This window comes from Charadrius vociferus, unplaced genomic scaffold, assembly GCF_000708025.1.
Source record: "Charadrius vociferus isolate BGI_N301 unplaced genomic scaffold, ASM70802v2 scaffold178, whole genome shotgun sequence".
Lineage (NCBI taxonomy): Eukaryota > Metazoa > Chordata > Aves > Charadriiformes > Charadriidae > Charadrius > Charadrius vociferus.
In genome coordinates this window covers 3,435,743-3,451,141 of record NW_009649717.1, presented here as the reverse complement: position 1 = coordinate 3,451,141, position 15,399 = coordinate 3,435,743, and the positions used below count along the sequence as shown (strand labels likewise).

Sequence of the window (15,399 nt, the reverse complement as noted above, 5' to 3'; positions counted from 1 at the left end):
TAGGGAATAGTACATTTCAGACTTCGAAAAATCACCAAAAGCTATTAAGGCCCCACTGTTTTGTTTCACTCAAATCTGAGTTGATGGTCAAATTGTCCCTTATTCAAAGGAGATTATCAGTTTCCTTATTTTCACATACATTAAATGATCCCCTATACAAAGGTCTGATGACCCAACTTACTCCACCTTACAGGAACTGATTTACAAGATGAGTCATCTAAGTTCCAGAGTCAAAAATGCAAAAGTAAATTGGAACGTGTGAGAGACAATCACTGTTCCTGGTCTCAGATAAGAGTCTGTATGTATATATATAGACATTCAAGGTCGATACCCCAAGGTTTACAAAATTCATAGAGGAAAAAGAAAGCCCTTGAGATAAGGTGCCCGTGGGGCAGGTGTTGCTGCTGCAGATGGGTACTGCGATGGTGATGTTCACCTCTGGTTCTGACCGTCACTGTCTTGGTGGGGTGGGATCCAGCATCTCGTTTCCTGTGCTCTCCCTCCTACTTGGTTTGTACAGAGCTAATGGTAGCTATAAGCTTAATATACACTTTGTGAAGAGATCTCATCTGGGTGTGTGGAGAGCTTTTTAAGTCGAAAGCAGTTATGTGAGCTGTAAATGATACCTCTCGCCACCCCGCCATATGGAGACCCAGGCTGTGTGCTCAGAGAAGGAGACCTGGCTGGGAGGTGAAGGCAGAGCAGTTGACATTTACACGCCCAGACATCCCTGTACCCCTCCTAGTAGTTCCTGCGCGCCGACCATCAGCCTGTGTATTGTGTCTGAGTCAGACAGTGGGGTGAAGGGTTTCTGAACTGGTGGCCAACTACAGTTGAAGCACACCGACTTGGATATGCTTTCCTTCATTTGTATTTACGTGGGTACTCCTTGTTGGGAATCAAAGCGCAGATGATGTATGACCAAAAGAAATGTAGGGAGTTTCGCAGGATCAGTATGCCAAAAGAAGAGTCTTAAAAAAAAAGGAAGAATGCCAAAAGCTGGTATAAATCACTTTAATTAAAATCTTCAAATATAAAAGTCACAAGATTTGGAATAAACAAAACTGTTAGAAAAGTTCTAAAAAGGAGCTACCAGGCAAACAATAACTTTGATGTCTTAGTTGTAACTTATATTACTATAATAACAATAATATATTTTTAACTTTATGTTGACTGTACATAAGACTTTCCACTCCATTTTATGCTCTCTTTGCTTCTTTTATTGAACTTGGACAATGTAAACAAACTTAGCCTTCCATATTCTCATTTCTGATCTATATTACCCCCGATACATAACCCTTCATGAAATGCATCTGCACTGTGGATGCAAACACTCCTTTGACACTGAACTTAAATGTAACCTTTTTATTGTGCAATTTTTCATCACAGCTTCAAAAGTACATCTTTTTTTAAAGTCTTCCCACTAAAAAAAGCCCCCCCCTCGCCCCCCCGCGTTGAAACCTCATGTAGCTGGTAGCATCCTTTTAAAGCTTAAAAACGGAAATACAGTGGTGTGGTGGTGGTGTTTTTCCTTGGTGTGCTCAAAATATTGTAAGGCGTTGACAGTGGCATGGCTTATATGTCTTCAAGAAAAGCAGATGGGAAATAAAACACCTGTGGGTGACCACAGGTATGCTCCGAGGCATTTGGCTGCCCTGGAGACCAGCGGTGCACCTGCCAGAGGAAAGCGGCCGGCAGCACACCAAACCGCAGCAGGGTGTGCACGGGGAAGGCACGGCCGGGGAGAAAACCACCACCAACGGATTTCTGGCCAAACCAGCTGTTTCCCCAGCAGGAGGGATGTCAGCCTGGCCGGGCAAGTTTGTCCCCAGGATGCGCTAAGGCCACTGAAGTCCCTTTGATGGTTGAGGGGTGGGTGGTTTGCTCAGTCTCCTTACTCTCCGGTTTGCTCAAGGACAGAAGAGACCTGAGTGAGTTAGGGAGCGTGAAGCAGAGCTTCACCTGCAGGTAGGTTCAGGGAAGTCCTTTCCACCTGAACCGCCTGTGGAGTGGTGAAGGTGGAGGAGTCATGAGCCCTCGACATGCAGCACATTGACCATAGAGGGTTTGCCAGGGAGCTGGTGGGCTCCTCTCCTTTACTGCTGAGGATGAAGTGTGTGAGGGCAGAGGTAGACCACCCTGCAGGAACAGCCTGCGTTTCGTTTTGTGTGTCAAAAACTTGCCTTTGGAAAGCACATGGCCACAGCTCCATCTTGTGACTGAACTAGCTTGGGAAAAACGTGCCTCAAATCCCATGGAGGACCTGGTTTCTGGGCAACGCATTTCCCCCCTGTGGGCAGCCCAACTGCGGTTTGCTTTGCGTGTCTCTGCTTTTCACCTCGAGATGCCGTCAGCAACCACAACCCCTCCTCGGGCTTCCCCACATGTTGCAGGCAAAATCACAGCTGTACAGCTACAGTAGCTCATCCTTTCCAAAGGAAAGCTTTTGAAGGAACTGCTTTAAGAGCTGTGCTTGCAGAAACAAGAGGGAGAGGGGAGGTTGCGCTTCCCAGCTGGCAGAGCCCCAAGCGCAGCATGAGAAGCTGATGCAGCTCCACGCATGGCATGGAGAAGGGCCCCATGCTCGAGCGCAGTGACCCAGGCTGGATCGAGAGCAGAACCAGCCCCTGCGTGGGCTTACTCTACCTGGATAATCTCCCAGGAGCTTAATGAGCATCTTTCACATACAAATTACCCAGTGGGACCTCGTGTCTTCCCCAGCCCACAGATCGTACCAGTGCTGCCACATTTGCATCCCTTGCCAGAATTAAATCTCATGGTAGCAATGTGAATTTCTAGGATTAAACTTCCCTACTAACCAAGTGCTTTACATTTATCCTGCACACGTGTATTGACCATTTAAATGCAAGCAATAGCTTTGGCGTTTTTGATAACATAAAAGCCGTAAGAGAAGGCTGGAAGGCCGAATATGCTGCCGGGACCAAGGGGTTTTTCGATAAGCTCTGGCAGCGTTTTGTCGTCCACCATCTGTAGCACACGGCCGTTCAGCTCAATAGACCTGGAGAGGGACAGAGAGACTGTTTGGGCAGCTGCGCTCTGTTTGCCATTGAGCGCAAACAGCTCTGGACCTGAGTGTAAACATAAACTCAGCCCAAAGCCAAACCAAACTTCCCTTGAGGGTTTATGTGTGCCCACACACTGAGCATCTGCTGCACTCCAGCTGCAAGGACTCCTTTGGAGTCATAGCATAAGCAAGTTGAAAAGCACACGTTTCCTACTCTTCTCCTGAGGTTAACAGCAGAACAGGCTTTGAAAAGTACAAATTTTAGTTGCTTTTTTTCTCCTGCAAATACTAAGCTATCTTCTGTGACCACAGAGCAGATCCTTCCCTTGCTGCTGCATTAGCAGTAACAACAAAAGAACCCATACAAAGCCTCAACACGTTGCTGTAAATCAGGAGCCAGCGGCTGGGAACGCAATATACCTGTGCTTGAGAAAAAGGAAAAGGAAAAGGAATAGGAAAAGGAGAAAAAGAAAAAGAAAAAGAGAAAGAAAAAGAGAAAGAAAAAGAGAAAGAAAAAGAGAAAGAAAAAGAGAAAGAAAAAGAGAAAGAAAAAGAGAAAGAAAAAGAGAAAGAAAAAGAGAAAGAAAAAGAGAAAGAAAAAGAGAAAGAAAAAGAGAAAGAAAAAGAGAAAGAAAAAGAGAAAGAAAAAGAGAAAGAAAAAGAGAAAGAAAAAGAGAAAGAAAAAGAGAAAGAAAAAGAGAAAGAAAAAGAGAAAGAAAAAGAGAAAGAAAAAGAGAAAGAAAAAGAGAAAGAAAAAGAGAAAGAAAAAGAGAAAGAAAAAGAGAAAGAAAAAGAGAAAGAAAAAGAGAAAGAAAAAGAGAAAGAAAAAGAGAAAAAGAAAAGTAAAAGTAAAAGTAAAAGCAGCTGGTCCAGAACCCTGAAGGCTGATAGGAAAACGCTTCCTGATTAACATCAAAAAAGTGTCCTCATACTTAAGCAAACTTTAATTTATTTATTTATTTTAGGAGACCTGATTTACCAGAAGTCAGACCTTAATGGAAAAAAAACCAAATGCCTGAATAGTAATTTCTCCCCCCACAAGTACTTGCAAATTGAATACGGTGAGGCTTTAGAGGCCACCTAACTCTACTCACAATACTTTCTGCAGAGACAGGAGGAATTGCACACTTACCTAGAAAGTATAGTCTCTTTGCCATGAGGCAGTAAGAGGTACTGATCCACGTGCTTGCTCGATAAGTAATTCGGTAGCTGGAAATGTTGGGTAATGTTGTAGAGGTTTAAGGCAAACAGCGTCACATCCCCTTCTGTGTACTTCGGGCTGCAAGGCAAGAGAAGATGATGGTGGGGATTAGGAGAGAAAGAAGTTTCACAGAAATAACATGCTTCCTTGCACTGCCCCAATTTGCTTTTGTTGGCCTGGTGGGGGGGCGGCTGTGGGTTCAGTTCCTGGGATATTTCGCCTTTTCTGCAGGCTTACTGGAGGGTGTTGGTGCAGTGGAGGTAGACGCGGAGCTTCCTCTCGTCGGCTCCCTCCAGGCCGACCTGCAGCACCTTGGTTCCCACTAGCTTCTTGTAGAGCAGCGAGAGCCAGTAGTCCTGGAAGGCACAAACACACACATAAGCACTTATGTACATGCCAGGTACTCCACACGGTGCTTAATGTGACGTTCATTTTGCTGGTAATTTCAGGGTTCTTTTCCCCATGCTTTTTTGCTTTACCAAGTTTCTCACCGTATCTGTTAAAATTTCCACAAACTGCATAGCTGAAGATAAGATTCTGCCCTCAGGCTGCAGAGCAGCTGTGTTTACAAGGTACCTTAAAGTCATTTCCCCCTCATATGCAAATCTCGAAGCTCTTTCTGTGCAGTAGAGACTGTTTGCGTTTTGCAAACACCCTTCTGCAGGGTACAGAGCACCTCAGGGCTCAACCCACAGGGGACAAGCTGCCCTTCCTGCAAGAAAGCCTGTGCCCAACCCACGGGCACAACGCCTGGGAAGAAGCCCCCTGACAACTTTTATGCCTTTCACTAACATCGTGCTTTTGAACAGGTCTCAGGATTAATTTCTGAACACCAGTCAAGAGTAAATCCTCGTATGCCCCAGGACGATGCCCAAGAGCAGGGCGATGCCCAGTGTGGACTAATTTTTTCCACGTCTGCTTTTTCCTTGCATCTTGACTGCTACTTTTCCTCTGTGAAGTCTGTGACCAAAGAGAGCATGTGGTCTGCACAGATGTGGTTCAGGACTAGGAAGCCACAGGCAGGTTGCGTTTTGCAGCATCGCTTCTTTGAGCGCAGTCCCAGGGGAGGGTGTGCTCCAGCTGGTGGGTTTCAGAGAGCTTCTCTCAGCTCACCTGTTTTGTCTGTCTGAGGTTTTCCTAGAAGGAAAACTTTTGTGTTTCTCTCTGGACTCACCACAAGCCTGGGGAAGTGACTTTTCCTATCGGTTTGCATGCTAAACCCCTGTGCAAGGAGGTGCAGCCTTCTGACACTGCTGTGCTCCTTCATTTCCATGCTAACTAAAACTGATGGACCTGGGTTTGGATTTCCCTGCCTCTAAATCATTATTAGCTTGATTAGCATCTGTACTGCCTGAAGGTGAGGAACAAGGCACATCTTTTTAGTCCAAATTAAATCTATTTTAAATGAGAGAATAAAAAGCCCAAAGCAACAAGCCTGACAATGCAGACAGGACAGAAAAACCCTATGTGCTGGGTTTCCTCTCAGATGGTCTCTGTAAGCCTGTGAAAATCACAACTTGGAAGCAGAAAAACGAGAGGAAAGCTAATAAGAAAGATGCAATCCTCTCACCCCAAGGTAAGTGCTAGCAGCAGAAAGAAACATGCTGTACATGCAAGAACAATGAATAGTTCAAATAATGATGTTTCATCACAGCAGAATTTTTTTCCCAATAAATCCAACTATACTAAATGCATGTTTTCATTTAATTATCCTTAAATTAAGTTAAATATGCTCATGACCCAAGAAATGCTTGAGTATTGACTTCATGTTGGTTTGTTTTTCACTTGGGATATAATTTATGATAATACCTCATATCACTTCTGTTTAAAAGCTACTCATCACTCAGCTGAGGAGTACTTAAACCAAAGCAGTCTATCCAGAACAGCCTTGTGAACTCCAGAAGTGTCTGCATACAAATCAGAGCATCACGTCCCAGAAATCAATCTCTGCTGTGCTGAAGACTAGCTGCATCTCTGCAGTGTCAGTAAATACCTTGTATCTGTATATGTAATACATGAACCCATAATAAAACATGAGCTAACTTTAGGTGCAAGGATAACTGCGACTATCCTACAAAATCTGTTGCTATTTTGTGTTGTTAAAATAGGTGACTTGTGTTGCCTGTGCAGAAAAACATGCAGCGTCCAGATGGTGTTAGCAGGGTTGCATACATACCGGCAAAGGCTCAAAGTTGGCATCCACCAGGTGATAGGTCCCTGCCCCGAAGAAAACCTGTCTCATCACCACATCAATCCCCTGCCTGGCTGAAAGCCCAAGTTTGTCCAACCACCTGCCAAAAAATGAGGTAAACAACACGCAGATGAAATTGTTGACCTCAGCTGCACACCATTGCCCCTCTTCAACCAGCTCTGGAAGTAGGAAAGCAAGAATTAGGGCATGATGCTGACTTCCTTAAAATCACACAACTGATTTGAATTTAAGTCTTGCATTGATTACCTTAAAAAATAATTTCAGACTACCTCTGGATGTCTGAGTTTGTGGGAACAGTTGCTCCACTCCCTGGTTTGCAGGCGATGGAAACCAGGAGCAGCAGCAGATGCTCCTGAACTGGCCAAGGGCCTGAAGGCTGTGAGAAATCATCACACCAATGACAAGGTTGCCTGCCATTACCAGGCTTTGACTTGCTGACCCACCAGGCCCTGATGAAAAGATCTCATGCCTTATAGGAGGGAGAAAAATACATTTCAATCATGGTTTTGGTTAATTTTCAAAGTGTGAACCACACATTCCCATGCAATTTTATCTCCCTGAATCTACAAACTGATCAAATTGCTAAGAGAAATCTGAATTTTTTTTATTTCAACAAAATTCTATGACTGGAGTTCTTCAAGAAAATTATTTTCATGACTAAATTTCCCTTTGGTTAGTTATTTCACGGTGGTGAAACGATGACATCAGAAAAGGACACCATGCTCTTGAATGACTTTCCATCCTTACAAAAGGATGGAGTTAGCATCACAGATTCTAGGGCAGAAATACAACTTTCTCATGCTTCTCATCCCCCATTTCCCATAGGAATCTGCTATTACCCGGGCCTACATCGAACCTCAGGCACGGGGGAAGCACACAGGGTGCGGTGGGAGTGTTACGATGCTCAGCCCACTCATTGCCTGCGCTCTCTAGGAAGCCTGAGGGAGACATTCCTTCCGCGGGACATGGACGCAACCCCCTTCAGCTGGTAAAATGTGTAATTTCCCCACACCTGTGACACGGTACTCACATAAAACCAGCAACATAAGTGTTGGACAGCCTGGGAGCTCCACCTCCATAGGCAGAACTCGTCTCTCCTAGCCAGACCTTCTTGTTGGGCACGGTCCCATCAACAATCTGGCCGGTGTGCCGTAGGGAAGAAGAGAAAAAGATGAGTTAAGTTTTTTGGTTACTGAAATAACGGGCAATCAAAATGTTGTGCTTTAGCCAAGTGCCTACGTACAACATTTGTATTTAAGGGAAAACGCAACCTGAGGCAGGACCTCATGGAACTTTTGATCAACAGAACCAGAAGTAGATTTACTGCCCCCCTCAATCAGGTCTACGCATGTAGAAGGAGACAAACATTACTAAAAGCCATGTCCTGTAAGTCTTCTCATGCTAAGTAGTGGTTGGTATAGTCTAAGTTATACTGTTCCCAGGATCTCAAAATACAAAGAAATTGGGGGGGGGGGCATATGACCGTAAATTTACAACTCTGAGTAATGACTACATCTATAAATGAGAATGTAGTTTTGTGATGTATCTGGCACCATGCTTGCTGCTCATTTATTAATATTGTTTTTTGGGATTTTTTTAAATTTAGAATGACAGCAGCACCCAAGCTTTGAGGTGCCCTGTTTATCGCTAGTGAGAAATTGTAGTTTATTCCGGATTCTCTGCTAACCCCCTGGAAATTGAACATAGGAATGATTGAACAGGACAAGGCACCTCCAGGACTTCATGTACAGCTGTGGCAAAGGTATCCAGCACTTCAGGGCTCAAGAAATCCTCCCTCGTTGCACTTCTTCCATTCACATAGTAACTGGAAATCGGGAAAAGAAACCCCACAGCCAAAATTAAGCAATAACACAACCACTGGTACAAAACACTACCGAAAATACTCAGTTGCTTGATACATTTATTCGCAGCACTGTTTTTCTGTCCAGTTCTTTTTCTTTTTTTTTTGTTTTCCAAATGTGTAGGTATGTTATTTGTATTTAAGGGACTATCAGGTCTAATTACCTCGATGGAGGCAGGATATCACAGAAATTTCGATCAACAGAAGTAGTAGGGGTTTTTTGCACCTACTCATTTAGAAGGAGGAAAACATCACTGAATAAGAGCCAGCTTCTGTAAATCTTCTCTTGCTGAGGAGTCTGACACTCCCATGTGATTACTTACTTTACTGTATCAAGTTATATATTAAAAATATTAGACCTCAGCTTCTGTCCCTCTGTATTTTGGAGTATTTTGGCCATCTGGAGGGGAACGGGATGGAGGCATCCCTACGGGATGAAGGTTGTTCTCCACCATGAGCAGAAGAGCTTTTAAGCCTGGTTTGTCTGAATAAAGAACGGGAAATTTGGATCCCTGTGGTATTTTGTATTTCATCTGTCACTCAATCCTACGAGATGTAGCTGCAGTCTTCCAGCCACAAGAGGAAGCTAAAACCTGATAATCCCAAATTAGTAAAGAAAGTAATGCATGCCCATTTAAAGCAAAGGCAGCCACAGGGCAAGAACAGCCCAGGAAGGGGAGAAGACATGTTTTATGCCTTGCCAGCAGCTCAAAATACATAGATAAGTCATATATGTATACATATATACAATCTAAGCGTGTGCATCTTTTCCCACTGTTACCCAACTGCTGCATGACACCGTGCTGCATTTGACTCCGGAAAGAAAACCATCTTCATATGCAAATCACTTTCAAACATGTGGAGCTCATGGCAGGTGTCCCGGGGCCAACTTACCCCACTGCCCACCTGAGCACTTGAAAACTGCATCTCTAAGCCACGGCACAAGAGCGAAGCGCTGGGACTGCTGTGAGACAGTTTGCACTGCGGGTGGGATCTGAGGGCAAGTTACCCACACACAGCCCAAACTGACTCGGAGAGCAAACCTAAGGCAGCAGGAGAAGCTGCTAGCACTTCTCTATGGGTAAGGGTCAGCCAGACCTGCGGGGCTTTTCGTTTATATCAAGCAGGCATAAATAGAGAAAAAAGGCAGCACGTATCGCATCAGCTAACAAAGCTTCTGCTGCATTTTTTTTACAAGGAGTTGGGTGCATTTGCCAGCAGGGACATCAGTGACTCCCTGAATTTGCTTTTAGGGAGCAAAGATTTCACTCAAGCAGGTTCAGCCTTTCTAATGCCAAGGAGAGCACCAATGTCAGGGGTGTGGACTCCGTTTCAACCCCACAGGTTGTTTAATAGCTTATGTTAAAAACCTTCTGCTTTTGCAGAAGATCAGCAGAGGCATCTCTGCCAAGTAAGTCTGAGCTACTTTCTTTTCCTTTTATACGACAACCCCCTTCTTCCCATGGGAAAGTGCATTTTATTTGCAAGCGTTGGCAGCTTGGAGCTTTGAGACAACTGGGACTACTGCTCAGATCTCACTAGCTTTTGGTATGTGTTGAAACACGGCATGTGCAAAAAGGCCCGATCGCTGCAGAAACTCTCCTTGTGCGGGGGGAGAGCCATGACCTAACCCATCATGCTGTTCTGAGAAATAAAGCTGCCGTGCTATCTTTTCTCCCCACATCCCACTTCTGTTTTTCTCACTGCACATGTTTAGCAAGCAAATTGACCGTGTTGCACCGTGTTGCATTCCCTGCTGCTGTGCAGCAAAACCCCCACCAAACTGCTTTTGGGTCGCTGCACCAAGTAGCCTCTTTGGAGACCTTCTGCATTTCTGTAACACACTCCCTCCATTCATCTCTTACTCTGAGTTTGCAGAGAGGCACCCGAGGAACTGCTGAAAGGGCTATTTCACTCCCTCCTCCCTGTTGAGATGTTCAAATTGGCATTTTGTAAAGAGAACAGGCAATAAGCAGAGTGGCAATGGTATCGTGATGGTATCTGAGCAGTACTTACTGGTGCCACGTGACAGCGTCGATCACCTTCCCTCCTGATTTCAGGAAACTGCAACGAGAGGGGATGCGGTGGAGAGCAGGGGGTCAGTGGGTACCGGTGATGGGTCATGGCCCCTCAGGAGCGAGCTGCCATGCACAGCCCTCCCCTCTCCCCCCGGCTGACGGTAGTGATAGTGGACTTCTTTGGGGCCACGCTTGCACTGGCTTTTAAATAGGCTTTGGGGCAACTTGTGTAACACAGGGAGATTTCTAGGGTGAAAAGCCCTTGTTAACACAGCCCTAGAGCCAGCGCTCACTTGAATGGTGTGCAGATCACTGATGGCAGCATCTTAGTTTCAACTAGCTGAGTATTTATTAGCATTTATTTATATTTTATTTTATTTAGTATTTATTATTAGTTTTACTAGCTGAGTAATTTAAGCCTTGAGCTCATTCATGCAAGTAAGATCGCAGTCATCCCCAGTCAAGGAAAAGAATTTTCCATGTTTCTAATCTAAGGAAAAATGCAGGAAATTAGTTCTGAAATAGACTGGGTGTACCCATTTGTACATCCTTACTATTGATTTGGAGCAGAAATCCCTTAAAACCGTGTCCAGATGCCTCCTCGTGCTCCCTGCATCTGGATGCAGACGAGCCACTGCTATCCACACCTGCCCACCCCGGGGGCTGCTGCCGGGGCCCCACACCCCTACCTTCTCAGCAGTCTCTGCGTGTGCTTTCGGGGCTGCCCGATGTCAGGACCATAGAGCTTCGCGTGCCGGTAGAGGGTATAGTCACTCAGAAGTTGGCGTAAGTGAACAAAATCTTGCCCCAGCTGGAAGCCATCGATGTAGATGCCAGATTTCTTCCTGAAGCTGTTTGGCTCTGGGGAAGACACGCGTGCATCAGGACCCCGCTCTAGTTTTGGTGCATAAAATAGGGCAGCTCGTTCCATGTGGGGAGTACCAACCCCCTGTGGTTTCACGTGATCTGGCATGGTACGGGTGAGATATTTGAAAGTGTTGAGCATGGAACCAAAAGCCCAGGTGATGCAGCATGCTGCTCTCCAGCACTCTGTCCCAGCCAGTCCCCATAGGTGACATTCTGCACCTCACAGGCTTTCGTTCACCTCATCTCAGAGCCTTGGTAGGAGCAGCAAAATCATCTCAATTTGCTCATTCGTTGGGCCTTCTGTGACAACCCTCTTCACAAATTAAGACCTTAATGTTTCCCAACAAAACATCTCTTTGCCTTTATGGGCCGTCATCCAAACCATCCAAAATTACCAGCCCATATCCTGTGGTTGTACCTTTCCAGCTGACTGCTGGCCTGCCCCACAAGCAGGCTTCGCACTTACCATTCCCGAGCTCCCAGGAGATGTTGTACCTCCGTGAGGCGCAGTAGTCCAGCAGTGCCCGGGCATTTGAGCTGTCCCACTGCAAGCCATTTTTCCGCAGCAAGGCATTGAGCCCAAAGACCAGGTGAAACCCTGAGCAGTTTGCAAAGCTGTAGAGAATATCCAGCGTATTTCCTGCACGGAGGAGAGAGGGAGGATGTTTATCTCAAGGTTACGGTGTGCCGGTTGAGCTCTGGCCAAGCGATGATCTTTATTGCCTCTATTTATTTAGCCTGGAGCTGCAGATGTGCCAAGCTCTCTGAGCCAGACAAAAGAGCCCAGACCTTACTACACACCATCCTGGCAAGGTGTTGAGATCCTCCCAACTACTGCAGCAGCTGGAGGTGCCAGACAGTAGAAAAAGATTTCTTAGAAACATTTCACCCACTTAGAAAAATATTCATTTTCAGTGGCTTCAGCTTCTAACAGCCTACGACCCTTCTACTGGGCGGCAGAGATTCGCAGCCCCCTGAGCTACAAACCCTAGCAGAAAACTCCATTGAAGTCTTACTTGTAATGGTGGTGTTTTTGTGCTTTTTCCGGTTATGCTCTGCAAGAATCAGCTTCTCCTGGCTGGGCCACTGGGCCAGCAGCAGCTTCTCAATAGCAGCAAACGCAGGCCTTGAGCCACAAGCCTCTGTAGGGTAGAAGAAGGTTGATAGCAATTAAGCCCTCATCTTCATGGCTGGGGTCCAGCGTGCAAATGGCTGCATCCCTCAGGAGGAAGCACAGCTGCTGGGATCCAGGCTGAGAGCCAGTTGTGCACTTCTGTGAAACGCACCCCTGCTTTCACAATGTTAACCACACAGAAAAAGAGGGCTGGCTTGATGCATAATTATATATTTTATATATATAACATATATTTCCCAGTTTAAGGTGATGGAGACTGGGGGGGCGTTGGGAAGACTGAGCTGTGCTTCTGGAGGTTGTTATCGTGATGGTCACATCCCAGTAAACTATTTTAGCTGGAGCACCAACCAGAAACCCTCGTTCCAGCAAGCTGACAAAGCGTGGGCTGCAGTCCCTGAGAGCAGATAAGCCACCCCGGCGTGCGGCGGTATGGCAGGGTTCCTGGCCCGCCTTGCTGCGGGCAGATACAGGGCAGTGCTTCCTGCGCTGCCCGTCTTGTGCAGGGGAAAGCGCTGACGGCGATGCCAGCAGGAGTCATAAGACACTTTTTCTTCGATGCTCGTGGGTTTTGTCAGCGTGCAAACCAGGAACAAGCCATAACCAGAGAGGAAGGCATGATCTGGAGTCATAGTGAGCCGGAGCTCAGCAAAGCGGTACGGGGGAAAAAGTACCGCTCGGCTTCAAACCTCAGCATCTACAGTGATGTACAATTGCACTGTTGTGCTATGTACCACGGGAATAGATGGGAATTTTTTAATCTGAAGCATGTCTAGAAGGGTTTGTGTGCTTTTGCTAGGTTCAAAGAGGAAATGGAATTTAATACAGTGGGAAACTTTGTGCACCAGGACCAAGCTCGAGCAGCTGGCAGTGGTCCGGTGGGTTTGCACTTGCCTTGTTGAAGCGACAGGAGGGCAAGGCTGTGCCCCTAGCCTAGCTCTGGCTTTGGCCAAGATAGAGAAATACTTTGTTCTCCTCAGATTATTTCTTCCATCCGTTACTTAATTTTCATAATGAAACCACAACTTTTGAGCTGACCTTGACTGCCTCCCAGGCAGCGTGGGAGCTCCCAAGGCTGCTGTGGGGAGCACAGGGCAGCAAAGCGAGAGTCCCAGAGAATGCCAGAGTGGACATGAGGGCCCCTGCGCCCTTCCTCACTTTCCCAGGGCTGGCATAGCACCTCCCATGGACTGTGCTGAAGATCCACGGATCTCCTCTCCATGGAGCAATGATGACCCTGTGGAGGACCCCCAGCGTTGCCACCGTGCCCCTGCGGCATCCCCAGCCTGCATCAAAGCCACCTCCTAAACCCAGGGTGGTTTTGAGTCTAACACGCTGATGTCCATTTTACCTTGCTGGGCCTGAAGTTGCCAGAGGATTTTTTCTTCTGAAGTTGAATCCTTGTTGGGATCAAAGATGAGAAAATCTGTCTCAGTGCCACCAAACCTCAGGAAGCCTGGGGACAGTGCCGTCGCCAGGGCACGCAGTTTGGGATTGCTGAGGGAGGGAAGTCAAGAAACAGAAGAAACAGTATATTCACACAGACTATGGCTTCGGTATAGAGGCTAAACATGGCAAGTGCTCAGAGGGTCACACTGCAGTAGGTGACCTGGGGCTACCCGGTAGCCTCAGGGCACTCCTGACCCCTCACTTGACCTGCATCTCAGCCCTCTGCACTGTGCAACAGAGATGCTGCTGGCCAAGAAGGCCAGGAGAGTGTCAGCAGGGCAGCGAGGGGTAGACGTGCCCCAGGGAACATGCTCACAGGCAGGGAGTCAAATCCGGGGGGCAAAGTAAGGCAATACTTCAAAACAGATTGGGTTTTTTGTCCTAAGTATGTTTTCCCCCTAGATTTTTTGGGTTTTTTTTATACAAAACTAACACACCAGTCCCGTGAGAAGGTGGACATAACGCTGACTTTACACCATCAGTCCCAATTGGCATCAATGACAGCCAAAGCGATCACTTTTAAGGCCAAAAGAGATTAAGAGTCCGCACTGGGACAAGCATTAGCTTTAGCAAAACATGTTTATAAAATAACCTAAGTTCTGCCTCGGCGACTTGCACGCACCCCATGCAGGATGTGCAGCGCTGACACCCGGCCTTTGCTGGGGGAAACCACCAGGCATCAGAGGACACTGGGTACATAAGCACTATCTACTTGGTGGTGACACACAGCAGATAAGAGGCCACCAAGTACTTCCTGCTCCTCATGGCAGTGGGGCTGGCCCCAGACTTAACCCCAAGGTATGCGGTTGGGGCTGGAGGTTGGAGACCTGAGCACTTTCCAATAAAGCTAGTGAGATCTTCTTCCCCACCTTGGTGAGGAGGAAAAGATGAAAGTGGTGGGAGGAGGGAAATCAGGACTGGAGAAATACCAAAGGGCTGAAAAATGGGATCAGACAGATGAAAATGAAAGGATTAAGATAGCTCCCAAAAAAGGTCGAATGAAAAGTAATACAGTACAAAAAAAAAAAAAAAAAAACAGCAAAAAAAAAAAAAAACAGCAAAAAAAAAAAAAAACAGCAAAAAAAAAAAAAAACAGCAAAAAAAAAAAAAAACAGCAAAAAAAAAAAAAAACAGCAAAAAAAAAAAAAAACAGCAAAAAAAAAAAAAAACAGCAAAAAAAAAAAAAAACAGCAAAAAAAAAAAAAAACAGCAAAAAAAAAAAAAAACAGCAAAAAAAAAAAAAAAGAGCAGATGCAGGGAAGAAAAGGCAAGAACCAAAAGAGCAGGCAGGGAACACCATCACTCGTCAGCCCTGAGTTGTTCGGTGTACCCAAGAGGGAAAAAAATGCTTCATTATTAGGATCTCTCGATTCAGCTTTGATGGTGACAGACCTTCCTCAGCATTTATTTGACGTTATGTTGGCAGTGCCCCGGCAAATGTCTATAAAGCTGCCTGAGGACTCAGATGATTTTTATCTCACGGAGCGGCTGGGCCAGCAACCCCTAGTCCCGCCACACACTGCCCCTCTGCTCGGCAGTTTCCTTCTCCTTTTTTTTTTCTGCTCGCCAGGCAGCTCCTCTCCCAAGCTGATCCCCGTTCTGCTTCCAGCGACCTGCGCCTTTCCTCTCTCACT

At 46.2% G+C, this 15,399-nt stretch overlaps 1 protein-coding gene across 1 annotated transcript in view; it reads right to left on the bottom strand.

Annotated features, from left to right (window-relative positions):
- Nucleotides 1-2,859: 2,859 nt before the first annotated feature.
- HPSE (heparanase) overlaps nt 2,860-15,399 on the bottom strand; it is a 13,600-nt gene continuing 1,060 nt past the window's right edge. The window contains 11 exon segments of the mRNA XM_009890766.1: nt 2,860-3,019; nt 4,158-4,304; nt 4,464-4,582; nt 6,403-6,517; nt 7,469-7,575; nt 8,170-8,263; nt 10,316-10,363; nt 11,007-11,178; nt 11,651-11,824; nt 12,201-12,288; nt 13,618-13,813. Coding sequence (XP_009889068.1) covers nt 2,860-3,019; nt 4,158-4,304; nt 4,464-4,582; nt 6,403-6,517; nt 7,469-7,575; nt 8,170-8,263; nt 10,316-10,363; nt 11,007-11,178; nt 11,651-11,824; nt 12,201-12,288; nt 13,618-13,813 — 1,420 coding nt within the window.